At 49.7% G+C, this 27,089-nt stretch overlaps 3 protein-coding genes and 1 pseudogene across 4 annotated transcripts in view; 2 read left to right on the forward strand and 2 right to left on the reverse strand.

Annotated features, from left to right (window-relative positions):
* LOC147649073 (uncharacterized) overlaps window positions 1-27,089 on the forward strand; it is a 219,371-nt gene that overhangs the window by 156,473 nt on the left and 35,809 nt on the right. Inside the window, exons 1-2 of one of the 2 annotated variants that reach the window (XM_086864984.1) lie at window positions 1,987-2,219; window positions 2,395-2,447. The exons of the other annotated variant lie outside the window; for it this stretch is intronic. The gene's annotated coding sequence lies outside the window, so the exon portion shown is untranslated. Of the gene's footprint in view, window positions 1-1,986; window positions 2,220-2,394; window positions 2,448-27,089 lie in introns of those variants that run through there. 2 annotated transcript variants of the gene reach the window in all.
* Window positions 1-27,089, forward strand: part of LOC147649075 (uncharacterized) — a 165,466-nt gene that overhangs the window by 95,307 nt on the left and 43,070 nt on the right. The gene's annotated exons all lie outside the window — the stretch shown is intronic.
* Window positions 4,276-5,599, reverse strand: LOC147649078 (serine/threonine-protein kinase pim-1-like). The gene is made up of 3 exons (XM_086865140.1): window positions 5,254-5,599; window positions 4,679-4,855; window positions 4,276-4,379 (listed from the first exon to the last, which is right to left on the reverse strand). Exons 1-3 carry the CDS (start codon window positions 5,582-5,584, stop codon window positions 4,276-4,278), a joined length of 612 nt encoding a protein of 203 aa, XP_086721266.1. The 5' UTR covers window positions 5,585-5,599.
* Window positions 15,176-17,831, reverse strand: LOC147649079 (uncharacterized; annotated as a pseudogene).

Raw genomic sequence — 27,089 nt, forward strand, 5'->3', positions numbered from 1 at the left:
CAACTGACAGCATTGTGCACCACTGAAAAGGAACTTCACCTTTGTGAATGCCACCTTTTAAACACCCAAGGCCAGGAACTGGTCTCTTTCTTTGCAGCCTTGAAAGGCAGCAGAGCTGTGGTGTGGCTGGCCCCGCTCCCCCGTGGCCTGTGCGGCCTGGGGGGGCCTGGGCCGGAGCCCAGCTGCTCCCGGGGGGAGATGGAGACTGCGGGATCCCCCCCAGGCCAGGCCAGGCTCTGCTGCGCTGCTGGCTTTCCCGGGAAGCCCTCCGGGTCCCGTTCCAGCGGGGTGGCCAAAGCCCTTCCCAGGGGAGCCCCCGGCCCCCAGGCTGGGCCAGGCCACGGCTGATGACACTCGCCAACACCCCCCCTGCCCCCCGGCCCGCACAGACAGCTCCTGAGAGCTGGCACCAGCCACACCTGAAATCCCACACCACCACTGCCTGCCATGGCTTGGGACACATTTAACCCTTGCACTACACACAGGAGACCTGCAGACTTTAATCCTCTCTCCAGGAAAAGAAAAGAAACAAGTGACACGGAAAAAGACAACGTGAAACATCAAGGTCAGTAAAAGAAGGAATCAAGCCTCAGATGGAAGGAGAATGAGGAGATGCTCTAATAAGCTGAAACAGTCTTTTGGTAGGGCCATGGAAATGAATTATAATGTCCTGAAAAATAACTCCTTTAATTCATGAAAGAGCATTGGGGGATTGAAGTATTCAAGCTGTAGATCTGGGCAAAGGTATCCACTGATGAAGCCAATCTGATGGTGGAGTAGCTGTGATCCCATGAGAGCTTGAACAGAGAGAGAGGGAGATGAGAGCTGATGAAGACCCTTTCCCCCAAGGAGAGAACAAGAAAGCCTCAATTCTCAGAGATGAAGAGGACTTTTGCCTTTGAATAACTCATCCTTAAAATAAAACCCCTTGAGCTCATGTCCTATGAACACACCTCTGAGTGGTGTGAAAATGGGAGGAGAGGGCAGAGTTTGTGCCTGGGTGACTGCCATTTGTACAAATGAAAAGCCACAAGAAAACTGTTTCTTGTGGAGAAGCCTCCATGGCATGACAAGAGAAAACTCCTCTCCCTGCACAGACTGATGAAAAGACTATTGTATAGTTGGCACTGCTTTAACATCCCAGGTTTTGTCTCTGCCGTGTCACTTGGGAAAGGAAAAGTTGGGTAGGGGGTGGGAAGGTTTCTGTAGATTTTATTCTTGTTTTTTCTTCTTGTAGTCTTGTTCATTAAGTTTCTTTATTACTTTTAAATTTTAAGCCTTTTTTGCCCTTCTCCTAATCCATATCTCACAGCAAGAAAGAAGGAAGTACTCTGGTGATTTTAGCTAGAGCTAAAACCCACCACACTCTGCCACTCCTGACAGGACTTGTGCTCCAGACCCCTCAGCAGCCTTGTTGCCCTTCTCTGGACACGCTCCAGCCCCTCCATGGCCTTCCTCAATTGGGGGCCCAGCACTGGACACAGCACTCGAGGTGTGGCCTCAGCAGTGCCCAGCACAGGGGAAGAATCCCTGCCCTGCTCCTGTTGGCCACACCATTCCTGATCGAGGCCAGGGGCCGTTGGCCTTCTTGGCCACCTGGGCACACTGCTGCCTCATGTCCAGCCTGCTGTCCATCAGTGCCCCAGCTCCCTTTCTGCCTGGCCGCTGTCCAGCCACTCTGTCCCCAGCCTGGAGCACTGCAGGCCTTGTTGTGGCCAAAGTGCAGGAGCCGGCACTTGGTCTTGTTAAACCTCACCTTGTTGGCTTTGGGCCCTGCATCCAGCCTGTCCAGCTCCCTGTGCAGAGCCCTCCTGCCCTCCAGCACATCCACACTCCCAGCCAGCTTGGTGTCAGAATGGTTCCATGAGGCCCTGCAGTGTCACAATGGTCTCCACGGTTCCATGACACTCCGTGGAGTCACAGTGGATCCTTGGTTCTTTGGGCCTGCAGTGTCACAGTGGATCCTTGGTGCTTTGGGCCCCAATTGGATGATGATTTTGTGAACCCTGCCTTTTACCCTCCCCAGGATATCTCTGATTAGCCGATGCTTTGGACCCTCCCTTTGAACCACCTCCCTATTTCAGCTGCTGCCCGCTCACATTTTCTGTCTTTTGCCCCCAAGATTCCCCAGAGCAATAAATCCTCTGTTATCCCATGCAAAAGACTTCCCTCTCATCCTTGTCCCCTCAGAGCACAGACTGACAGCCAAAAGCCGTAGAGTGAGTACTCTAGTCACACCTGGGCTCATCCTGCTCCTGGGGTGTGACCCACTCCTGTGCAGGCCCAAGTTACAGAGCCAGATCAGCACCAGCCTAACGCGATAAATTATCCTTCACAGAAGCAGCAAAGTTAAGCTCTAATTGAGCTTTAACTTCTTTACTTTTCTTTCTGCAGGACTTAATGACATCCTTAAACATTTCCTGAGTTGCCTGTCCCTCTGTCCAAAGGTGATGGACCCTCATCTTTTTCCTGATTTCCAGCAAAAGCTCCCTGCCCAGCCAGGCCAGGCATTTTCCTCACTAGCTCACTCTGGTGTTGGAGTCTGAGATACAGAGTGTGTGCCCTTGTTTCTAATATTTAGTTCTAGGATTCAAAGAAACACTGAATTTCATAGGACATGAAATTCATAAGCATGTTTTCATGGTGATACATGAAAACAAATGTTAAAGTTAGATAGGAAAAGTGTAAGTGTGTAGATTAGAAAGTTTCTTAAATCACTGGGTGAAAAAGCAGTTTAGAGAAAAGGAGACAAGATGGAGGATTTAGGGTGTTGTCTCTTGTCCTTCTTCTTTCTTCTTCATGTTCTTCTCCTAGGGGTTTTTGGGTAGTAGTAAGTGATTGGGTCAAAAATGCCGCAGTGCAACGCACAGGTGTTGAGTCATTGGGTCACTAGGAAAAATAATTGAGTTGGCATCTGTTAATTGGGTAAATGGACATATAAAAGACCTTGAAGAGGATCTTTGTTAGCCATTTTACCCTTTTCTGTCATAGTGGACATAGCTCCTTGTACCTTGTAATGCTGCTAAGAAAAGAATAAACAACTGAGACCAAACAAGAGAAAACTGCCTCCCTCTCGTCAGTCTTCAGGTCAAAGGGAAAAAGAACCTAATCCAAAAGTCCCTAACAAGACAGATAAGAAGCAGCTATCAGTGAGAGACAACAGAAACAATGGGATGGATTCCACTAAAATATCAAAGAGGCACTGAAAGAACACTATGAATTCCATGAAAGTAAAGAATTAAGAAGGGATTATGCATTGAGGGGGGGGAAGGTAACCCAGGTATCAGGTGCTCCGGTACTGTCAAGTACCTCAGCCTATGGGGAAAGAGGGAAGGGACAAGCGGCCGGGAATTAGGATAAAAAGGAGGCTGCGCCCTCCAAAAATTTGAGAGACCCCAGGGGAATGCCCCATGGCCTCTCCCTTTATTCGAATAAAATAAAAAGGACTCCTATGTCTCCTTCTTGGATATAAACCTCTGGTGTTTGTGGATTAATTTTCCTGACACCTGTTTTGGTAGGTGAGTGCAGTAGACAGAAGGTGGCACAGGTTTAGTAGATGGCACCTGCCCCCAGGCCCAGGGCAGGCAACTGGGTTCTTTCCTGTGACTAGAATAGTTACTGCACTTTCCATCTCCATGAGTTGTTTTTAAGGCAGAGGAAGATATTCTGGGGAAGTGAACGGAACCCAGCACCATGGGAGTGACTCCAGCATCTCAACATTTCCCTTGAGCTCCATGTGCATGACTTAGGTAGCTGTGGAGCCAGCTGGTCAAAGGCCCAGCCCTGCCTCCCATTTGAGGGGAAGAAAGAGGAAGAGTTCATCAGGGCTCAATCAGAAAGGAAGTTTTGGTGCTTCCAGAAGCACAGCTTTGGTAGCAGAGGAACATCTCGGCTCCTGCCACCCGCTGGCCCTTGGAATGCACACACAGCCTTAGTTTCATTTTAGGAGACACCAAGAAGCTGGACAGTTTGAAAGGGCAGCTGTTGTTTCACTGTTGCACTTCCTGGCTTGTTAAACACCCTCCTAGCTGTACTACAGCCTGTGCTTGAAGATGCAAAAGTACCATCCTGGAGGAAAGGCATCAAAAGCTTGACAAAGGCCGAAGGGAGTGCCTTTGATTACCCCTTTTCCCAAGAGGTCTCTTTAGCTGAAGTTGCTGACAAGAACCAGACTTGACAGCCTAGAATATGCTTATGGTTTATGGTTTTATTTTTTGGGTCCTCAGTCCTGCATGGGATTCAGGAAGTGGGTGCTGCAGAGGGTTCAGCAAGGCATCAGAAACGCCGGCCCCGCACCCAAGGGTGGCGCAAGATCTCCTCCAGCTCTGGCCTGTCCGCGGGCTGCTTGGACAAACAGCAGCGGATCAGATGTTGGCACTCTGGGGAGAGAAGCCAGAGAGTGCTGGTCATTTTCAGAAGGCTCCTGCTCAGCTGCTGACGGCGCCCACAGGGCCCGGGCCGCGCTGCGTGTGCTCAGAGCTGCGCCAGCCTCCCAAGGGACTCTGCCCTGTGTGGGACAGTGGCATGCTGGGACACATGCACCTCCTTCAGTTGCACGGGCCACCTCCTGCAGCCAGCTCTTGAGGGCAGATCCATGTCCTGTGGAGCTGGGTGAGGGCCATGCTGGGCTGCATGCTGCCATCTGCAAAAGTCTGCCTACTTGAGGCCAGATACCAACCTGGAGAGATCTGCTGCCTGAAGAAGGGCTGCCCCAACCTGATGTCACGGTCCTCCTGGAAGGGGAGGTTGCCACACACCATGACATACAGCAGCACGCCCAGGGACCAGATGGTCGCTGAATGGCCATGGTAGACGCCAAGGCAGATCCACTCGGGTGGGCTGTACGCGTGTGTTCCTAGGGGAGATGGCTGGCACTGTCCACATGCAGGCTGCTGGCTTTCAGCGCCTGGTGCCCGCCTCCTGGCAGAGGCAGGAGCTGCAGCGGTGGACACAACTTCTCCCCGAGGCCACCCCACATCCCCCAGGGCAACTGGCCAAAGCCAAGAAACCATTCTGCAAGGCAAAGAAGGCCAGCAGAGCAGCCCAAGCCCTTGTGGGCCTGCTAAGCTGAGGGGCCAGGAGCTGGCTTTTGCAGCCACCCCTGTGGACAGGGCCAGCAGCCAGCTCCTGGGGCACAGCATCTGCTGCCAAAGGGCAGCCAGCAGCCAGCTGAAGGATGCAACGTGCAGCCCAGGAGGGAATGGGGCCGTGCAGTGCCTGGCACTGGGAGCAGGGCCCGGGCTGTGGGCTCACCGGCAGATTGCGTGAAGACCTGCTCCTGGAGAAAGGTGTCGCAACCGAAGTCAATGAGCTTCAGCTCGCCGCTCTCCAGGTCCACCAGGAGGTTCTCCGGCTTGATGTCTCGGTGCAGGACGCCGCAGGCAGTGCAGTGCCGCGTGGCCCCCAGCACCTGGCAGAAAAGCCAGCGTGCCATCTCCTCACACAGGAAGCCCTGCTCCAGCAGGAAGTGCAGGAGATCCTGAGATGGCTGCGGACGCTCCATCACCAGCAGGAAGCTGTCAGGCAGCTCAAACCAGTCGAGGAGCTGGACGATGTTGTGGCAGCCAGAGCCCACCTTCTCCATGAGCACGATCTCCACGGAACACGGGTGCCGTCGGGCTGTGAGGAAGAGACAATGCCTCCAGCAAGCCGGATGCTGCCAAGCTGTGGCTGTGCTGCCTCCTGCCTGGGATGCCCCAGTGCCCTCTTGGGCAGACTCCCTGCTGCTTGGCATTCCTCCTGCCCAGGGGTTGCTTGGAGGTGCCCCCTGCCCGGCCCTACTGTCCATGTTTGGCATCTCTGGGCCCACAGTGCCCCAATGGCTTGCACGCTGAGCCCATGCCCGCTCCCCCAGCCATCTACCGCCTCCCACTCCCGGGAGCCCGGGCTTATCCCTGCCAGCCGTGCCCCGCTCTGTCCTGCTGGCCCCGCTCACACACCAGCTCGTCCCACTGCAGGACGTTGTCCCGAGCCACGCGTTTAATAGCCAACTGCAAGCCATTGAGAGAGAGAGAGAGGCTTAGCTCAAGTCCTGCCCCTCCCCATCCCTCACCCTCCTAGCACACCCGGCCATCACGGCCACTCACAGGGCTCCCATCCGAGAGGCGGATGCCTGAGAGAACGGTGCCGAAGCCACCACTCCCCAACTGCAGACCCAGCTGGTACAGCTCCTGCAGCTTCTTCTTTTGCCCTGCCACCAAGAGCGAGCCATCAGCCTTGTGCCCAGGAACCTCCCCAAATGCCTGCATTGAGTGCAGCGGGCCAGGCCAGTGTGGCTCATGTTGCTCTGACCTGCTTCCTGCTGCCTGCCGAGCAGTGGCCACCGCCTTGCAGCCGTCGGGCTGTTGAGCAGCAGAGCTGGGACAGCAGAGCACGCAGAGGCTGCAGAAGCTGGAGTGCAGTGTGGCTGGATGGCACCGTCACTGTCCCCGGTGTTGTGGGCTGGACTCTGCTGTTGAGAACGGCCAGGGCTACAGCCCAAGGCTTTGCACAGGGGGAGCACAGGAGCAGCTGCAAACCAGACGGGTTTTTGAAGCCGTGCCATCAGAACTGGCACTGGAAACAGCCAGGGACTGGGCTGCTCTCAGGGGCCATGGCCTGGCCTGGGGTGTCCCTCAAGAGCACTGGGCCAGCCTCAGACAGCTCCTCAGGAGATCTCACCTGCTCTTAGAAAGGCCTTGGCGGTAGTCAAGGGCCGTCTTGGGGCAGCTTCCTGGAGATGGAGGAACCTCCTTGGTGATTTGAGGGTCATCTCCACCACCAGGCTTGGGCTGTTGCCAGCTGGCACAACTTGCACAGCGTTCTGGCAGCTGTGGGATGACAACTGCTGCTTCCAGGATGCTTGCTGCTCCGCCAGCTGCTCCTGAGAAGGCTCCCCTGGATTGGGCTGGGCTCCCACTTGGACTTCTGGGCTTTCGCTGGCCACATCAATGGTCAGGGTTGTAGCCTTCTTGTTGAAGTCTGTGAGTCCAAAGGAGCTGGAAGAACTGTACGTGGGCTCTGCACCTTTTGCAGGCTGACAGGTCTCCCTGAGCCTCTGCGAGGGATGGAGGCTGTCAGAGATAGCAGAGGCTCCTGGCAGAATGGAGGGTCTCTGACAGCCTGACGTTCCTGCCTGGATGGTGGGTCTCTGCTGGTGTGCCATCCTTGCAGGCCTTGAGGCTTTCCCAGGGCTGGAGAATTTTCCTGGGAGCAGCCTCTTGGGGTGATGCAGGCTTCTGGAGGAGCCAGACGAGCCACAGCAGGCCAGGTGGCCTCGGTTCACCAGCTCCTCCAGTTCTCTCCAGAGTGCCTGCCACATCCCAGGATAGAGTGGCACACACGTCCCATTGCGATCCCAGAGCAGCAGCATCAGTTCCTGCAGCTCCTGGGCCACTGCCATGCAGGAGCCCCAGCTACAGGAGCTGTCCAGAGGGATCGCAGGAGCACGTGGCTACTTGTGAGGGGCCGCCAGGGGCCTGGAGTATCTCGGAGCCACAGGGGCTCCTCACTTCCTCCGTGAGCCTCTAGGCCAGACCCAGCAGCGCTTGCTCTGCTTTGGCTTCCATGTCTGCTGCCTCCGTGGTTGCCCGTGGCCAACAGCCCAGCAGACAGCCACAGCGGCCAGCATCAGGACAAGCACAGTCATCAGGACAACACCGTCATTCATGACTCCGGCACGTCCCATCGCGACTGCACTGGCCGCTGTGGCTGCTGGCCCGTGTTGTAGAGCGACAAGGCAATGATGCCACAGTGCTGTGGCCAGGACAACTGTGGCACATCACAGCCACAGGAGGTGATGTTTCCAAAGTGACCAGCAATGATGGAGCCCAGCACACTCAATGACATTTTTCCTGGGGACCTTGCGTACCAGTTCCCTGAGCAGCCTGAAGTCTGCTCTCCTCATGCCGCGAGCTGAGGCTTTGCTGGCCCTTTTTCTCTTATCCTATGTTTGAACCTCAATTTATTTGTGGTTGCTGTGGCCACCAATGATGGCCACCAATCCCCACTTGGCTCAGGGCATGTGGGGCTCAGAAGGAGGCCTGGCTCTAGGGGAGCTGAGCTGGAGAATCCTGGGCTGTGGGGGGCTCCCCCCTTCCTGGGAGGAGGCTTCCTCGGGATGAAGAAGGGTCTGGCATGAGCCACGAGGCCCCTGGCCAAGGGATGGCAGTAGGGGATGTGTCTGTAGCAGATGCTGTCTGGAAGGAGCTTTGGGAAGAAGTGGGAGTGTGTAACGTGATGGTCGTGGATGGGGAGACAAAGAATGCACAACTCACGCTCCAGGTGCTCATGAGACAAACAGCCTCATTTATTATTTACAACTCACTTAAATACTCAGTTCAAATTTCCCAGGCTAGACAGCCATTGGCTGATACTTCTTTCCCTGCCCAGCCTCCTGGCCAGTGGTGTGCAGTGGTTCACACATAAATTAGGCTAGCCAGACTAGATTTGACTTACATCTAGATTTTCTTTGGCCAGTCCAGACCAGCTGCACTGTGACACTACTGCAACAATTCACCCTTTTCCGTTCAATTCAAAATATAGAAATTGCTCTCAGTTGTTTTATCTGCAAGGGCCCTTTGCAGACATGGTAACAGCTACAGCATAGGTTTCATTTGAAGTTTTTGAATTAATTTTGAAGTGCGGAATAAAAGGAACCCTATAACTCGCAGAGTAGTTATAAGAGCAGGTATGAATTTATTCAGTGCTGAGGTGCATGGGGATATCTCCTCCAAAAGCATGCACACCTTCTTGATTGGGTTTTCCCTTTTTATCCTTTACAGACTAGGTTTACATGATACGCCTAATACATATTAATTTCCTAACCCTGCCTGTCTTCACTTCTTATTACAATTAGCCCCGTTCCCCTTTCAGTCCTTTGACCGCTTATTGGGACTTCAAATCCGTTTCTTCCGGCTTAGGGTCCGAGGAATATCCTTTATCTTGTGGTGCCTTTGTCTTTGCATCTTGTTTGTGTATTCCAGCTCCTTATCTCATCTTGCAGTCTGGCTCTTTCTCCTGTTCTTGTGGATTAGGGTATCAGGGTATGGTTTTTGTCAGACACTCCTTTTAGTCAAGCATTTCTTTCTAATTCTTAATTTCTCTGTTTCACAGGTGAGAAATTTGGACCCAAAAAGTGGAATTAAAAGGAGAAAAAATAGGTATTTGAGTGCCCAGATGAGAAATTTGGACCCAGAAGTGGAAATTTGGTGTTAAAAGGGAGAAATTTGGCCTACAAAATAGGAATTTGGGTGCCCAAATGGGAAGTTTGGACCAAAACAGGGGAATGTGGGAAGTTTAGACCCATAAGGGGGAGTTTCGGTGCTGAAAGGCAGAATTTGGGCCAAAAAAAGGTTGACTGGAAGCTCCCGGAGTGGCCCGGCTGGCTGAGGGATGAGGTTTCTCTTCACTCTGGTTTCCAGCCAGCAGATGTTTGTGGGGTTCACTGATTTTCTTCAGGAATTCCAGTCTTAGCAAGCGAGTAAAGAAATCAGGGGGAGACTCTCTCCCTGTGTCATGAGGTGACTTTACCTTTAAGGTGGTTGTGAGAGCTAAGGAAGCTGAAGTTGCTGGGAACTGAAAGGAGTCTCTTCTCCTGACCAATTATTGGTCATTACTGGGAATTGACAGCAATTTTAACCATTGAAAAGGGAGATCAACTTGTGAACCCTACTTTAAGATGTAAAGTCAGGGCACTTTAGTTCTCTTTGTTTTCTGGCTGTGGAGGGTGGCAGAGCTCCAGGCCTCCCGTTCCCTGCCCAGGCCATGCGGCCGGGCGGGGATGGGGCCGGGCCTGCTGCGGCTCCCGGCCGGGAGATGGGGGGGCCTGGGGAAGGTTTTCCTCGGGCCAGGCCGAGCCGATCTCTGGCTCGGCTGCAGGTTTTGCTGTAACTACATTCACTAGAAACTGCCAAGTAAAGAAAGAAAGGGGCTCTGAACCTGCAGCAAGCAGAGACAGCCACACTCTCCAGAGCAGCTATGAGGAACCTTCCATCGCAGACGGCTCCAGCTCCTGTTCGGCAGAGATCACCAAACCAGCTACAAAAGCCTGGGCAAGATTTTAACTCTTTCATTACCCAGATGAGACTTGCAGATTAATCTTTTTATCCAGAGAGAGAAAAAGAGAGTAATCAACATGAAAAGAGACTTTATAAACTACCAGTGACAGGAAAGAAAAGAAGCTTCAGGAAAGGTAGAGAATTAAGAAGATGCTTTAATTAAGCTGAAATATCTCCCTGTTAAAACTATGGAGATGGACAATGAAGTCCTGAAAAGAACTCCTTTAATTCATGATACAGTATCTAGGGAGGAATAAAGTGTTCAAAGTGTAAATTTGAGTAAAAAGTAGAGTAATTATGGTATAGTGAAGTGCTGGGAGATTTGAAGCCTTGAGAGGCAATGAGAAAACTGTTTTCTAGTGAAGCTCACAGAAACAGATGAAGAAGACTTTTTTTGCCTTTGAATAACTTATCCTTAAAAAGGCTATCCCTAGGCTCATGGCCCATACACACTTCAGAGAGATGTGAAAATGGGATGAGCGGGCTCTAATAATAGCAGCTCTGGGTAGCTAACATTAGGGCAATGGAAAACTGTAACAAAAATAGTTTTCTTGTGAGAAACTCCATAAATTAACAGGAAGAAACTTCTGTTTCTCTACGAAGACTGGTGAAGAGACTGTAGCAAGAATTGGGACTGTTTTAACCACCAAAGTTCCAAAGTTTTTGTCTCTGTTGTCATGTGAACAAGGGAATAGTGGGTAGATAGGGGATGAAAAGGTTTTTCTAGAAGTTTATTCTGGTGTTCTTATTATTGTAGTTTGTCAATAAACTTTCTCTTTTTTCCCTTTTAAGTTGTATGCCTGTTTTGCTCTTGTTCTAATCCATATCTCACAGCAAGAAATAAGTAATTCTCTTAGTTATTGGTTTAAAACCACGACAGGCCCTAAGATCCAAGGATCCACTGTGACACTGCAGGGCCCAAAGCACCAAGGATCCACTGTGACTCCACGGAGTGTCATGGAACCGTGGAGACCATTGTGACACTGCAGGGCCTCATGGAACCATTCTGACACCAAACTGGGTGGGAGTGTGGATGTACTGGAGGGCAGGAGGGCTCTGCAGAGGGAGCTGGACAGGCTGGATGCAGGGCCCAAAGCCAACAAGGTGCGGTTGAACAAGACCAAGTGCCGGCTCCTGCACTTTGGCCACAACAAGGCCTGCAGTGCTCCAGGCTGGGGACAGAGTGGCTGGACAGCGGCCAGGCAGAAAGGGAGCTGGGGCACTGATGGACAGCAGGCTGGACATGAGGCAGCAGTGTGCCCAGGTGGCCAAGAAGGCCAATGGCTCCTGGCCTGGATCAGGAATGGTGTGGCCAGCAGGAGCAGGGCAGGGATTCTTCCCCTGTGCTGGGCACTGCTGAGGCCACACCTCGAGTGCTGTGTCCAGTCCTGGGCCCCCAATTGAGGAAGGCCATGGAGGGGCTGGAGCGTGTCCAGAGAAGGGCAACAAGGCTGGTGAGGGATCTGGAGCACAAGTCCTGTCAGGAGTGGCTGAGTGTGGTGGGTTTTAGCTCCAGCTAAAATCACCAGAGAACTTCATTCTTTCTTGCTGTGAGATATGGATTAGTAGAAGGGCAAAACAGGCTTAAAATTTAAAAGTAATAAAGAAACTTAATGAACAAGACTACAAGAAGAAAAAACAAGAATAAAATCTCCAGAAACCTTTCCTCTTCTCACACCCACCTTTTCCTTTCCCAAGTGACATGGCAGATACAAAACCTGGGATGTTAAAGCAGTGCCAACTATACAATAGTCTTTTCATCAGTCTGTGCAGGGAGAGGAGTTTTCTCTTGTCATGCCATGGAGAGTTCTCCACAAGAAGTAGTTTCCTCGTGGCTTTTCTTTTCTACAAATGGCAGTCACCCAGGCACAAACTCTGCCCTCTCCTCCCATTTTCACACCACTCAGACGTGTGTTCATGGGCCATGAGCTAAGTGGTATATTTAAAGGATGAGTTATTCAAAGGCAAAAGTCCTCTTCATCTCTGAGAATAGAGGTTTTCTTCTTCTCTTCCTGAGGGAAAAGGGTCTTCATCAGCTCTCATCTCCCTCTCTCTCTGTTCAAGCTCTCATGGGATCACAGCTACTCCACCACCTGCTTGGCTTCATCAGTGGATACCTTTGCCCAGATATACAGCTTGAATACTTCAATCCCCCAATGCTCTTTCATGAATTGAAGGAGTTATTTTTCAGAACATAATTATTCATCTCCATGATCCTACCAAAAGACAATTTCAGCTTATTAGAGCATCTCCTCATTCTCCTTCCATCTGAGGCTTGATTCCTTCTTTTACTGACCTTGATGTTTCACGCTGTCTTTTTCCGTGTCACTTGGTTCTTTTCTTTTCCTGGAGAGAGGATTAAAGTCTGCAGGTCTCCTGTGTGTAGTGCAAGGGTTAAATGTGTCCCAAGCCATGGCAGGCAGTGGTGGTGTGGGATTTCAGGTGTGGCTGGTGCCAGCTCTCAGGAGCTGTCTGTGCGGGCCGGGGGGCAGGGGGGGTGTTGGCGAGTGTCATCAGCCGTGGCCTGGCCCAGCCTGGGGGCCGGGGGCTCCCCTGGGAAGGGCTTTGGCCACCCCGCTGGAACGGGACCCGGAGGGCTTCCCGGGAAAGCCAGCACCGCAGCAGAGCCTGGCCTGGCCTGGGGGGGATCCCGCAGTCTCCATCTCCCCCCGGGAGCAGCTGGGCTCCGGCCCAGGCCCCCCCAGGCCGCACAGGCCACGGGGGAGCGGGGCCAGCCACACCACAGCTCTGCTGCCTTTCAAGGCTGCAAAGAAAGAGACCAGTTCCTGGCCTTGGGTGTTTAAAAGGTGGCATTCACAAAGGTGAAGTTCCTTTTCAGTGGTGCAGAATGCTGTCAGTTGTCAGAACTGGCCAGCTCTTGGCTTGATCTCAAGCACAGAAGGAACTCCCCACAGCCTCTCTCAGAGGAATCACTGCTGTGGGTGTTTCCCACTTCTTTCCCTAAATGCTAAACTACCACACCCTTTGATCATAACATAATTGTCGTAACTCACAGCTATCAAGGCCTTATTTAACACCAAGTAAGTTGCTCCAGTATCAACCAAAAATTCTACTTCTTTCTCTTTTTTCCCTCAGTTCCATTTTTATAACCAGAGGGTCTGTTGGGGTGGACTCCCCGGGTCCCCTTCAGTCATCTTGTGGATGTGTGACTGCAACCACCCCTCCTTTCCCTTCTTTCTTTTGGCCATCTCGCTCCCACTTTGGACACTCATTTTTCCAGTGACCAAATTCTCCACAGTACACACATTTGGCTCTACCCAGTCGAGATGGGCCTCGTTTGGGTGGTCCTTGTCTGTGCTTTCCTTTCCCTTTTCCTTCCTCCTGTACCACTGCTACTAGCTTCTTCATTTCTTGCTTATATCCCTCTTCTCAATTGCTGAAAACTCTCCATGCCTCTTCCAAGAAGGCTTCTAAGTTTCACCCATCTGCCCCCCAAAGCTTTTGGAGATTACACCTCATGTCCCCCGTGGATTGTTCCAGAAATAGATGAACTAGCTGCTGTATTCCTACTTCAGAGCCCGGCTCCAGTGGTGTGTGTCTGTGCATCGCGTCCTTCCAAGGATCTGGAAAGCCAAGGTGATCTGTGTCTTGTTGTCTGTCTGTGCTGTAGTCAAAATTCCCGATGCGGGGGGAGCAAGTACAGTCTGATAACAGACTCGGTGCTTCTTTTCCACTCACTTTTTCTCTTTGATGAAATTTTAAGAATACAAAACCTGTGTCTCTGTTAGGTGGATGAATGGGGATACAATTTAACATCATAATCAACCCAGGACATTCCACCCCTTATCTCCATAGTGTCAACTTACTGCCAAAACTAACATTCTAACTCTGCACACATATACATACATGAAAACTTCTTCCCCGCTCCACCCAAAAAATACAAGCAATATATCTATCATACTCTTGTCACATCTCACACCAAGCTACTGAATCTAGGCCTCACGCTGGAGAGCTGCAGGATTCCCCACTCTCTCATTTTCCTCACTCAAAATACCATCTTTCTCTTGCTCATACCTTCAACACTTACACATTTCCTTCTATTTCATGTCTGCGTGGTTTAATGTACAGACAATGGCAGTAACCTTTTACCCAATGATCAGGTCTCCCTGAGGTACACATCGTGTTGTTCCATCTCTCTGCATTATCCACCATGTACAACCTGGTCCTTGAGCAAAGACAACCCCACGAATGGGTTTGTCTGTACTTGAGGTAGAATTGACCCAAACTGTCCTCCCTAGCAGACCTCTGACATGTACCACTGGGACTTTGTCTCCGTCTACTGCATGCAAAGACTCAGACTGGGCAGGACCTTCTCGGTTGGTGGAACTTCTGGTGTTGACTAACCAGGTGGCCTTTGCTAGATGTTGCTCCCAGTTTTTTAAAGATCCTCCACCCAGTGCCTTTAGGGTGGTTTTTAACAGTCCATTGTACCTCTCCACTTTCCCAGCAGCAGGTGCATGGTAGGGGATATGGTACACCCACTCAATGCCATGTTCCCTAGCCCAGGTGTTGATAAGGCTGTTCTTGAAATGAGTCCCATTGTCTGACTCAATCCTCTCAGGGGTGCCATGCCTCCAAAGGACCTGCTTTCCAAGTCCCAGGATGGTGTTCTGGGCAGTGGCATGAGGCACAGGGTAGGTTTCCAACCATCCCGTGGTGGCTTCTACCATTGTGAGCACGTAGCGCTTGCCTTGGCGGGTTTGGGGCAGTGTGATGTAGTCAATCTGCCAGGCCTCCCCATACTTGTATCTGGACCAACGCCCACCGTACCTGAGGGGCTTCAACCGCTTGGCCTGTTTGATCACAGCACACATCTCACAGTCATGGATAACCTGGGAAATGCTGTCCATGGTTAAATCCACCCCTCGGTCTCATGCCCACTTATAGGTGGCATCTCTACCCTGATGACCTGAGGCATCATGAGCCCATCGGGCTAGGAACAATTCTCTCTTGTGTTGCCAATGTAAGTCTATTTTTGACACCTCTATCTTTGCAGCCTGATCCACCTGCTCATTGTTTCAGTGCTCTTCATTTGCCCAACTCCTGGGGACATGGGCATCTACGTGACGGACCCTCACAGATAGTTTCTTTACCCTAGGTAGCGATGTCTTTATTCATCAGCAGCCCAGATTGTCTTTCCTCTGTGCTGCTAATTGGCCTTTTTCTACTTTTCCAGCCATCCCCACAGAGCATTAGCTACTATTCATGAATCAGTGTAGAGGTAGAGCTTTGGCCACTTCTCTTTTTCAGCAATGTCCGTGGCCAGTTGAACAGCTTTGAGTTCTGCAAGTTGACTTGATCCACCTTCTCCTTCAGTGGCCTCTGCGACCTGTCGTGTGGGGCTCCATACGGCTGCTTTCCACTTCTGGTTCATCCCTACAATGCAACAGGAACCATCAGTGAACAGAGCATAGCGTGTTTCTTCTGCTGGCAGCTGATTGTACAGTAGAGCTTCTTCAGCCCGTGTCACTTGTTCCTGCTCCTCTTCATCAGTGAGACCAAAGTTTTCATCTTCTGGCCAGTTTGTAATTATCTCCAAAATCCCAGGGCGATTTGGGTTTCCAATACAGGCGTGCTGCGTGATGAGGGCGATCCACTTGCTCCATGTGGCATTGGTGTCATGCTGGATAGAGGGAACCTTTGCCTTGAACATCCACCCCAGCACTGGCAGTCGGGGTGCCAGGAGGAGTTGTGCTTCTGTGCCAATCACTTCTGAGGCGGCTTGAACTCCTTCATAGGCAGCTAAGATTTCTTTCTCTGTGGGAGTGTAGTTGGCTTCGGACCCTCTGTAGCCTCGGCTCCAGAATCCCAGTGGTCGGCCTTGAGTCTCCCCAGGCACTTTCTGCCAAAGGCTCCAGAACAAGCCATTGTTCCTGGCTGCAGAGAAGAGCACGTTCTTCACATCTGGTCCTGTTCTGACTGGGCCAAGGGCTACTGCATGAGCGATCTCCTGCTTAATTTGGGCAAAGGCCTGTTGTTGTTCAGGGCCCCAATGGAAATCATTCTTTTTTCGGGTGACCAGGTAGAGAGGGCTCACGATCTGGCTGTACTCAGGAATGTGCATCCTCCAAAAACCTATGGCACCTAGGAAAGTTTGTGTTTCCTTCTTGCTGGCTGGTGGAAACATTGCAGTGATCTTGTTGATGACATCAGTAGGAATCTGATGCTGTCCATGTTGCCACTTTACTCCCAGGAACTGGATCACTCAAGCAGGTCCCTTAACTTTGTTATTCTTGATGGCAAAACCAGCTTCCAGAGAACCTGGATGATTTTCTCTCCTTTCTCAAACACTTCTGCAGCCGTATTTCTCCAATCAATGATTCCAAGTATGTACTGCAGATGTTCTGGAGCCTCACCCTTTTCCAGGGCAGCCTGGATCAGTCCATGGCAGATGGTGGGGCTGTGCTTCCACCCCTGGGGCAGTCGGTTCCAGGTGTACTGCACTCCCCTCCACGTGAAGGCAAACTGAGGCCGGCATTCTGCTGCCAGGGGAATGGAGAAAAATGCATTGGCAATGTCAATAGTGGCATAGCACTTTGCTGCCTTGGACTCCAGCTCGTACTGGAGCTCCAGCATGTCCGGCACGGCAGCGCTCAGAGGTGGAGTCACTTCATTCAATGCACGATAGTCCACAGTCAATCTCCATTCTCTGTCAGACTTGTGCACAGGCCAGATGGGGCTGTTGAAGGGTGAGTGGGTTTTGCTGACCACCCCTTGGCATTCCAGTTCTTGGATCATCTTGTGGATGGGGATAACAGCATCTCGATTTGTCCTATACTGCCGGCGGTGCACTGTCAAGGTGGTAATTGGTACCTGCTGTTCTTCCACCTTCAGGAGTCCTACTGCAGATGGGTTCTCTGACAGTCCAGGCAAGGTGTTCAATTGCTTGATGTCCTCTGTCTCTACAGTTGCTATCCCAAATGCCCACCTGAGTCCCTTTGGGTCCTTAAAATACCTGCTTTGGAGGAAATCTATGCCCAAAATGCATGGGGCCTTGGGGCCTGTCACAATGGGGTGTTTCTTCCACTCATTTCCAGTCAGGCTCACATCAGCTTCCACTAAAGTCAAGTCCTGTGATCCCCCTGTCACACCAGCAATAGAAATAGATTCTGCCCCCACATGTCTTGATGGGATTAGCGTGCACTGTGCACCAGTGTCAACCAAGGCCTCGTATTTTTGTGGTTCTGATGTGCCAGGCCAACGAATCCACACAGTCCAAAAACCACGGTTTTCCCTAGCCTCTCCCTGGCTAGAGGCAGGGCCCCTCTAAGCCTGGTTATCCTTCTTTCCTTGGATATGTGTCTTGGATGTTCCTTCAAGGGAATCACACGTGTCATCATCATCATCATCATACTTGTCAGTTTGACTACAGGCTACTGGAGCTGCTTTCTTTTTGGTGGAGTATCCCCTCTGAGTCTTGCTGTCTTCCAATTCAAACATCTGTTTTGCCAGAGCAGCAGTAGATTTTCCATCCCATTTTTTCATGTTTTCTCCACAGTCACTCAGGAAGAACCACAGCTCAGCTCGTAGCTTTTTCTCCCTATCTGGAGAACTTCTGCTTTGTGTACCAGGGCTCCTGGTCTGTACTGCTGAGACTGGAAGAAGGTCCTCCCTGAGTTTCTTGAAATTCTCCTCCATTTTGTCTTGGAAGTTTTGCATGCATGTTCCCACAGCTGCAATTGTTGCCTGTATGGGGCCATGCACGGTCTCTGCATATGCTCAGAGCTTCTTCACCATATCCAGCACGGTCTCCTCCCTGTCATCCTGCTTCATTGTTGCTAAAGCAGAAGCGTATTCTTGTGGCCCAAGTCAAACAAGTTTTCGCCACATCACAGATGTGCATGGCACCAAGTCTGGATTTCTAGTACCTAAGTCACCCGTGAAGAAAATCTCTACTATTGTTATTTCTTTCAAGTGTTGAGTTTCTTGTTTTATGGTTTTCTAATGAGTTTGCTGTATGTAGAGATCGTCTGCACACAGATATCTTTGTGCCACACTTCTCAGGACCCGTTCCAGAGACTCTAAGGGTCAGCCCCCCTCATCATTCCTTGGTCGATAACCGGATCGTGTGACAGGGACCCCAGATGCCTCGCTTCAGTGCCATCCAGAACTGTAGCCTCACCTGCAGCATCCCACAGACAGACTAACCAAATAATTATTGTTGGCTTGGGTTCACTGTCTGGTTTGGCTGCTGGCTTGGGCTCACTGTCTGGTTTGGCTGCTGGCTTGGGCTCACTGTCTGGTTTAGCCTGAGTCACTGGGGTAGCTGCTGATTTATCTCCCTGCCCTACAGTATCTAGCACCGTGCTATAAGCATACGCTAGGGCCCAGCTTATTGCAATGAGATTTTTCTCCTTAGAATCATCATAGCAATTCTCTTCCAGATATTTCCCTACTTCATCTGGGTTCTGAATTTGTTCACGTGAAAATTCCCAGGCTGGGGGATCAGAAAATTCCTTCAGAGTCCGGCCCATTCTCTCCCATTCTCTACACCACTCAGGATTTCCCACACCCGAGTCTACTTCTGGGGCAGGGGTCTCGTTGGCTCCTCTGGATATCTCAGCCCTCACTCTAGAGAAGTTGCAGACCATATAGAGGAAGCTCAACAGCTGAACTACCAGGAAAGTGAGCAGGAAAGTGGTATCCTTAACACTCAGGGGAAACTGGGTATTCTCAAAGAGGGACATAACAGATTCAAAGGAGAAGAAGGAAAGAAAAGGCTGAAAAGCCTCATCCCCTGCTCTTCCTCTAACAAACTGGGTGCAATTACCAATAAACTCCCAAAATGTGCTACTGGGACTGGGAGGCAGGGTCAGGCGAAGAAACCAGAAGCCAAACATACCTGGCACAAACTTCAGTAGTTTTATCAACTTCCTATAAATAATTATCACCAATCCCAGTACAATAACCATTCTAATCTGTGCCCTCTACTGTAAAAGAGGCAAAAGACAGGTATAAAAACCTCAAATAATTCTAGGTACCAGATCCACATGAAGGCCTCCATCCCGAGAGATATTATGCATCCAAACAACACGGCTACTGACTGCTTTATCCCAATACAGAGTCAGTACAACCAAAATACAATCAGTAATCACTACAGGTTTTTACACTTTCTCTTCCCACGCGCTGAGCGCCAAGAACTGTATTTGTCCTAGTTTAGGGCAAATTTGGGAGAAAAACTCTAAATGGGGGTTTTTCCAGGAAAGAAAAAATTCAAATGACCCCTCCCCCCTAAACTGGTCCGGGAAAGGAAAAAAAATTTCTTTGGAGAGAAGTGGAAAAAGCTGTTTATTTAACAGAAATTGAATAATATTAAATAATAAAACCTTTTGCTGTTCAATGGGATGGCAAATCCAGGAAGAAAAGTCCTTTTCATGTGGTGTAGCTCGGCTCGCTCAGGTTCTTATCAGTCCCTCCAGCGCTGGAAAGTGCCGAGGCCCAGGCCCCAGTGGGCCAGAGGCGTGAGCTCCCGGGGTTTGTCTGGGTGTTTTTCAGTCCAGAGCAGGTTTGCGCAGATCTAGGAAAAAAAGGAAAAAAAGGTCCAGGTAACTCCTCTACCTCAGCTAGCAAAAACTAACTAAAAACCAGAGAGAAGCTCTGTTCTGCAGTGTATCCATACTGCAGACACCACAGTCCAGGAGCGGGATGTGGGGGAGTAATTTTTTTTTAATAAAAAGTACGTTTCTTCTTGCTCCCCTTCCCTGTCAGAGCCAGTCTTCAAGGTGCAGAACTTAATATATAACATAAACCAGGCTATTGGGGATACCAGTATCATAAAGTCACCCCAGGAAAAGGTGTGAGCCAATGTGGACAACCTTGCTCCACATTCCCCAACCCCATCCTCTCTGTCCTCCCTCACCTGGCACCTGCTTTGCTTGGAGAGCTGCCTGCACTCAGGAAAGAGAGGTTTTTCCCTTTTTTTTTTAAGCAATCTGACACTCCTAAGTTTGATTGTTGAAAACAGACGCACTCCACAAGTGTGTGCCAGCCCAAGGTGCCACCAAGGAGGTTCCCCTTCCCCAAGGCAGAACCCTGCAAGGAATGTTTGAGACCTTTGCACTCCTTGACTGAGGCCCTGCAGTGTCACAGAGGCCCCTGGGCTCCAGGAGGTTCTGCACTGTCCCAGTGGATATTTGGCTCCATGGAGCCCCACGGTGTCACAATGCTCTTTTTGGTGCCCCCAGGCCCTGATCTGTCACAATGGGCTTTTGGTTCCATGAGGTTCCGTCCTCAGCAATGGTTTCTGTAGTTCCAAAGCGTCACAAGGGCCCCTTGGTTCCAGGAGGTTCATTGGTGTCACCATGGTCCCTTGGCTCCATCAGGCATCCCAATGTCACAAGGGCCCCTTGGTTCCAGGAGGTTCCTGGAGCAGGACTTCCCCTGGGCCACAGAAGGGCTCCTCTGCTCTGTCCACTTTTGGACAGAAACTCCCTTTTATTCTGGGCCCAAATCCCCTTTTTCTTTCTAAATCTTTTTTTATTGCCCCAAATTTCCCCCCTGGCTGCCATTGGCTCACCTGGGTTGACCTTTTAGCATCAGACTCCTGTTTGTTTTTAATCCAAACTCTCATTTTTACATCTAAACTGCCCCTTTTTGCTGCTCAAACCCCCAGTTTTGGGCGAAACTGTTCCTTTTAGGAGCCAGATCTTCCCTTTTGGGTCCACATTTCCTATCTGGGCACCCAAATTAACCTTTTGTTGTGCTAAAGTTGTTAGAATGTTGTTAAGTTAGTTGATGTTAGTAGTTGATAGCTTGAAATGGATCTTTTCCCCTAGAAATAGGTCCCAAATTCCCCAGTTTTGGTCCAAACTTCCAATTTGGGCACCCAAATTCCACTTTTTTAGACCAAAACTCTCCCTTTTAACACCAAATTTCCCCTTCTGGGTCCAAATTTCCCATCTGGGCACTCAAATACCTATTTTTTCTCATTTAAATTCCACTTTTTGGGTCCAAATTTCTCACCTGAGTACCCAAATTCCACCTTTTTGTTCCAAATTACCCCTCTTTGGTCCAAATTATCCCTTTTTGGTCCAAATTTCCCATCTGGGCACACAAATTCTACCTTTTTATGCCCAAATTCTCCCTTTTTGGATACAACTCTTCTATTCTGGCCGTAAATCCCCTTTTTCATCAAAAATCTCCCTTTCTTGCCCCAGATTTCCCCCCTGGCCACCATTGGCTCACCTGGGTTGATCTTTTAGCATCAGACTCCCATTGTTTTAATGCAAACTCTCATTTTTGGGTCTAAACTGCTCCTTTTTGTTGTTCAAACCCCCAGTTTTGGGCCAAACTGTTTCTTTTGGGAGGCAAATTCCCAATTTGGGGTTGACATTTCCCATCTGGGCACCCAAATTCACCGTTTTTTGGTCCAAATTTCCATTTTTTAAACCCAGATTCCCCTTTTGGCATCCAAATTTTCCACCTGAGTGCTCAATTTCCCCCTTTTTAGGCCCAAATTCCCCTTTTTGTGTCCAAATGTCCCACCAGAGTGCTAAAAATGTTGGTTTTTGTCCCCAAATTCCCACTTTTGAGCCCAAATTCTCACTTTTTTGACATAATCTCCCATTTTTTCTGGCCCAAACTTCCCTGTTTCATCCCAAATCTCCCTTTCTTGCCCCAAAATTTCCCTCTGGCTGCCATTGGCTCACCTGGGTTGACCTTTTAGCATCAGACTCCCATTGTTTTAATCCAAACTCTCAATTTTACATCTCAACTGCCCCTTTTTGTTGCTCAAACCACCAGTTTTGGGCCAAACTGTTCCTTTTAGGAGCTGTATAGTCCCTTTTGGGTCCATATTTCCCATCTGGGCACTCAAATTCACCTTTTTTTGAGCCCAAATTTCCGTTTTTTAGACACAGAATCCATTTTTGGGGTCCAAATTCCCCACCTGAGCACCCCAATTCTGCTTTTTTAGGCCCAAATTCTGCCTTTCAGTGCCAATACTCTCCTTTCTGGGTCCAAACTTCTCTTTTTTTGGAGCATTCCAATTCTCCTTTTTTCCACCCAAATTTCTTGGTTTTGGACCAATATTCCACTTCTTGTGCCCAAGTTTCCCACTAGATCCCAAATTTCCCTGGTTTGGTCCAAACTTCACATTTGGGCACCCAAATTTTCCTTTTTTAGGCCAAAATTCTGCTTTTTGCCCCTAAACTCCTTTTTCTTGGCCCAAACTCCCCTTTTTCATCCCAAATCTCCCCTTTTTGCCACAGATTTACCCCCTGGCTGCCATTGGCTCACCTGACTTGATCTTTTAGTGTCAGACTCCCATTGTTTTTTAATCCAAACTTTCATTTTGGGGTCTAAACTAACACTTTTTGTTGCACAAACCCCCACTTTTGGGCCAAACTGTCCATTTTGGAACCACATTCCCCCTTCTGGGTCCAAATTGCTCATCTTCGCAGAAGAATTTCCCTTTTTTGGGATTAAAGTACCCATTTTGGCCCCAAATTCTTCTCTTTGGGTCCAAATACCCTACCTGGGTTCCCAAATTTCCCCTTTTTAGACCCAAATTCTGCCTTTCAGCCCCAAAACTCCCATTTGGGGTCTGAATTTCCCATCTGAGCAACCAAATTCCCCTTTTCTTAGGCCCAAATTCTCCTTTCCTGGGCCAGAAGTCCCCATTTCAGGTACAAACTTCCCACCTGAGGACCCAAATTCTTATTTTTGGGCAAACTGTCCTTGTTTTGGACACAATCTCCCCTTTTGTCTGGCACAAACTTCCCTTTTTCAGCCCAAATCTCCCTTTCTTGCCCCAAATTTCTGCCCAGGCTGCCATTGGCTCACCTGGGTTGACATTTTAGCTTCAGACTCTAATTTTTTTTAAACCAAACTCTCAGTTTTATGTCTAAACTGCCCCTTTTTGTTGCTGAAATCCCAAATTTTGGGCCACACTGTTCCTTTTAGGATCCAAATTCCCTCTTCTGGGTCCACATTTCCCATCCAGGCACCCAAACTCACCTTTTTTGGTTCCAATCTTCCCATCTGGGCACCCAAATTCCTATTGTTTGGCCCAAATTCTGCTTTTTGGGTCCATATTTCTCACCTGAGTACTCAAAATCTGCCCTTTTTAGGCCCACATTGGCTCACCTGGGTGGACCTTTAAAGTCAAACTCCCAATTTGTTTTAATCCAAACTCTCATTTTTACATCTAAGCTGCCCCTTTTTGTTGCTGAAACCTCCAATTTTGGGCCAAACTGTTCCTTTTCCAGCCAAATTCTTCTTTTTGGGTCTCAATTTCCCATCTCGGATCCTGTGAAAAACAACATTCACTTTCCTGGTCAATTTTGCAAGGTTTAATAAGAAAGTCAGATGGAGACAAAGACAATAAAGCAAAGGGTTAAAAGGGCCGGGTGCTTGGCCCTCTGCCAAGAGCACCCCTGGTGTTTTGGAAACACCCTTTATATCCCATTTCTATTGCATCACCTGATGCATATTCATAGACTTTATGCATATTCAAACTTTCCCATTAACTACTTTACATTTCCCAGGAACTGTTTAGCATGGCCACTCCTTGGGTCTGCCTTTTTACAGCATGCCTGTGTCTTGGCTTGTGGTTCTAATCCTCTTCTTCTCCCCTTTGAATTTGGGCCTTGGCTCCTTCTCTGCACAGCCGCTGAGTGTTGATGGCAGCAGGGTCCCCATCATCTGTTCACTGGAGTTATCCCAACTGAGCAGACAGTTCAAACATCCTCTATCGACTGTTACAGCAAAGCCATTGGAACGTGATACATACAGCATTCATCTGAATCCTTGTGAAAAGCCAATATTATAATATGTATTTATAACAGCTCCTAGGAAATGCACATTCCTGTTCTAAAGGATGTATTTTATTCCTGCTCTCTTTGGAGCAGAGGTGATTGCAGCATTCTGGGATTGATATTGAGCCAGGGTCTCCTCAGGAGGTCTGGCCTGCTCAGAGAAGCTGTGCCTTGAGGTGTGAGCCAGTGTGGACAACCTTGCTCCACATTCCCCAACCCCATCCCCTGTGTCCTCCCTCACCTGGGACCTGCTTTGCTTGGAGAGCTGCCTGCACTCAGCAAAGAGGGGATTTTCCCTTTTTATTCTGAAGCAATATGAAACTCCTAAGTTCCATTGTTGCAAACAGACGCACTCCTCAAGTGTGTGCCAGCCCAAGGTGCCACCAAGGAGGTTCCCCTTCCCCAAGGCAGAACCCTGCAAGGAATGTTTGAGACCTTTGCACTCCTTGACTGAGGCCCTGCAGTGTCACAGAGGCCCCTGGGTTCCAGGAGGTTCTGCACTGTCCCAGTGGATATTTGGCTCCATGGAGCCCCACGGTGTCACAATGCTCTTTTTGGTTCCACCAGGCCCTGATCTGTCACAATGGGCTTTTGGTTCCATGAGGTTCTGTCCTCAGCAATGGTCTCTGTAGTTCCAAAGTGTCACAAGGGCCCTTTGGTTCCAGCAGGTTCATTGGTGCCACCATGGTCCCTTGGCTCCATCAGGCATCCCAATGTCACAAGGGCCCCTTGGTTCCAGCAGGTTCCTGGAGCAGGACTTCCCCTGGGCCACAGAAGGGCTCTTCTGCTCTGTCCAGCAGCTGGGGCGATAACTCAGGGCATCTCCCCCTCACAGCAACTGGGGAGATAACCCAGGCCGCACATCTGTCCTGTCCTGACTTCTCTCTGCTGCCAGGGAGCTGCAGTTCCCAGCTGCCCAGAAACATCTTGCCTTGAGAGCAGCCTGAAGGGAGATGAGCCTTGGATTCTGGACTGACACACACTTCACTTTACAAACTAGAGAAGCTACACAAAACTTGCACAAAGCACAACTCTTCTGCATAGCCCCTGGAAACGGGCAGGGCTTCTGTGCCAAGCCTGGATGCATCTTGGTGCTTCCTTTCTGGAAGCTGAGGGAAAGAAAGGGCTCCAGGTGTGCTCCACCATCAATTGGGTGCTGAGTTCCATTGACTCCTAATCTGTGCCAGCTCTTCACGAGCTGTAATATAGGGAACTTGATTGTGCACTGGGTTTGTATCCACTAGCACTTCTTTGGGTTATCCTGTGGAGGAAGCAGTCTGTTTAAAGTCTCTTGTCTGTTCATCTGGAGTCCATGCAGTAAATAATTCATTTTCTATTCGACCTAATGGGCCATTCTAAAGAACTTGGGAGCAAGAGCAATTTGAGGTGCAGGTGGCCTGAAACAGAGCTACTGCCAGAAACCTGAGCATAGGCAGGACTTGGCTAAACTTTCACTCCATTTGTAACAACATATTTCATTAAAAAGATACAGAGAGAGAAAATATTTTTCCCATTTATTCTTTTCCTGTTTATGTACTGATATCAGCAATCCCCAGCTGATATTGATCCCCAGCACCTCCTCCTGCACTCTGAATAGATCTGAGAATCAAGACCCTTCATGGCTGACAATCCATCAGACTTTGTCCCTACCCCCACGCCACCAATTCCTTCATCCAAGCCCTGGCACTCAGAGCAGCCTTGTGCAAATCTGAGCTCCCTCCCCTCCAGGCTGTGCCTGCAGCTTTCAGCTCCTTGGCTCCAACTCCCACCTGCTTTCCTTGCAGAAGGAGCTGCCCCAGACACAGAGGGATGTTCATTCCTTGTCAGCAAACAAAGCAAGGGAAGGCACAGCTCCATCCAAACAAAAGTCATTCCTGTGCTGGATATTCAATCCACTTTGCACAGCAGACAGTCTCAGTGCAATGGAAAACACCTTCTGTGCCCAGCACAGGTGCCAAGATGCCCCAAAGCCTCCGTGCCCCAATTCTGCCCAGATTTGCTCTTTGCACACACGAGGCACACGCTGAAGTCACGAGCTGCCTCCATGGCCAGAGGGAGGAAAAGAGAGAAAGTGGCTGAAGAGCTCTCTTGTGCAGAGCCACAGCTGCACTAATCCCAAACTGCTGGGATTGCTCCCAGCAACTTGATCCAACAGCCTCTGCAGCATCTGTTCCCCGGCTCAAAATCTGTCTGGATGGGCAGGCCCAAGGAGTGCTGGGGAATGGAGCCACATCCAGGGGTGTCCCCAGGGCTCAGGGCTGGGGCCAGCTCAGTTCAATCTCTTTATTGCTGCTCTGGCCCAGGGCACCCAGGGCCCCCTCAGGCAGCTGCCAGGGGAGCCCAAGCTGGGCTGTGTGGAAAATGCAGGCACAGAGAGCTCTCAGGGCCTTGAGCATACAGGCCCAGAGACAGAGATGGACACAGAGTTTGACCTGAGACCACGGGGAAGGCTTGGGGCTTTACAACAATGAACCTATACAAACATGAAGTAAAAATAGAAGCATGTAATTTAAGTCAAATTATGTTTGAAACGTGCTTTCAGCAAGTAGAAATATGCTTTCTAGAGGTGAATAAATATGTTAACCAAGATAATAGAGATTTTGAAGTTTCACATATAACCTGTTATAAAGTCAGTAAGGAAATACAGACACAACAATGTAAGTTTCTGTAGTGTTCTATCATTGGATAAGACACATTGCAGCAGTATGTGAGACAAAGCAATTGATGATTGGTTTATTAAGATGCTGCTGAGCTTTTGTGTGACCTCTTGATTGGTTAAAAAGTGTATAAAAATATTGTAACTAGAATTTAGGTGGTTTCTGAGGTGATGCATTGAATGTAACACCTTTAGTGTCTCACCATTGGATGAGGCTGATGGACTATGCAATAAAATACCTTTTGTAACATCACTCAGTTGGCCCTGTGTGCTCTGATCCCAATAGTCCTTTTCCTCATCTTTGGGAACCTTATCTCCCCAATAAGGAATGGGGGTTGTCCTTACTTAACCTCCTTTGCCATTAATGTATTGGTAACATTATTTTTATTTTCCTTCACAGAAGCAGCCAGGTTAAGTCCTAATTGAGCTTTCACCTCTCTCATTTCCTTTCTGCATGACCTAAAGACATCCCTGAATATTTCCTGCCCCCCTGTCCAAGGGTGATGTATCCATGATCTTTCCTGAGTTCCTGGAAAAAGCTCCATGCCCAGCCAGGCCAGGCATTTTCCTCACTCATTCATCTTTTGGCACACAGGGACAGGCTGCTCCTTCCCCCTT

This window comes from Cyanistes caeruleus, chromosome 28 (assembly GCF_971803275.1).
Source record: "Cyanistes caeruleus chromosome 28, bCyaCae1.hap1.1, whole genome shotgun sequence".
NCBI classification, from domain to species: domain Eukaryota; kingdom Metazoa; phylum Chordata; class Aves; order Passeriformes; family Paridae; genus Cyanistes; species Cyanistes caeruleus.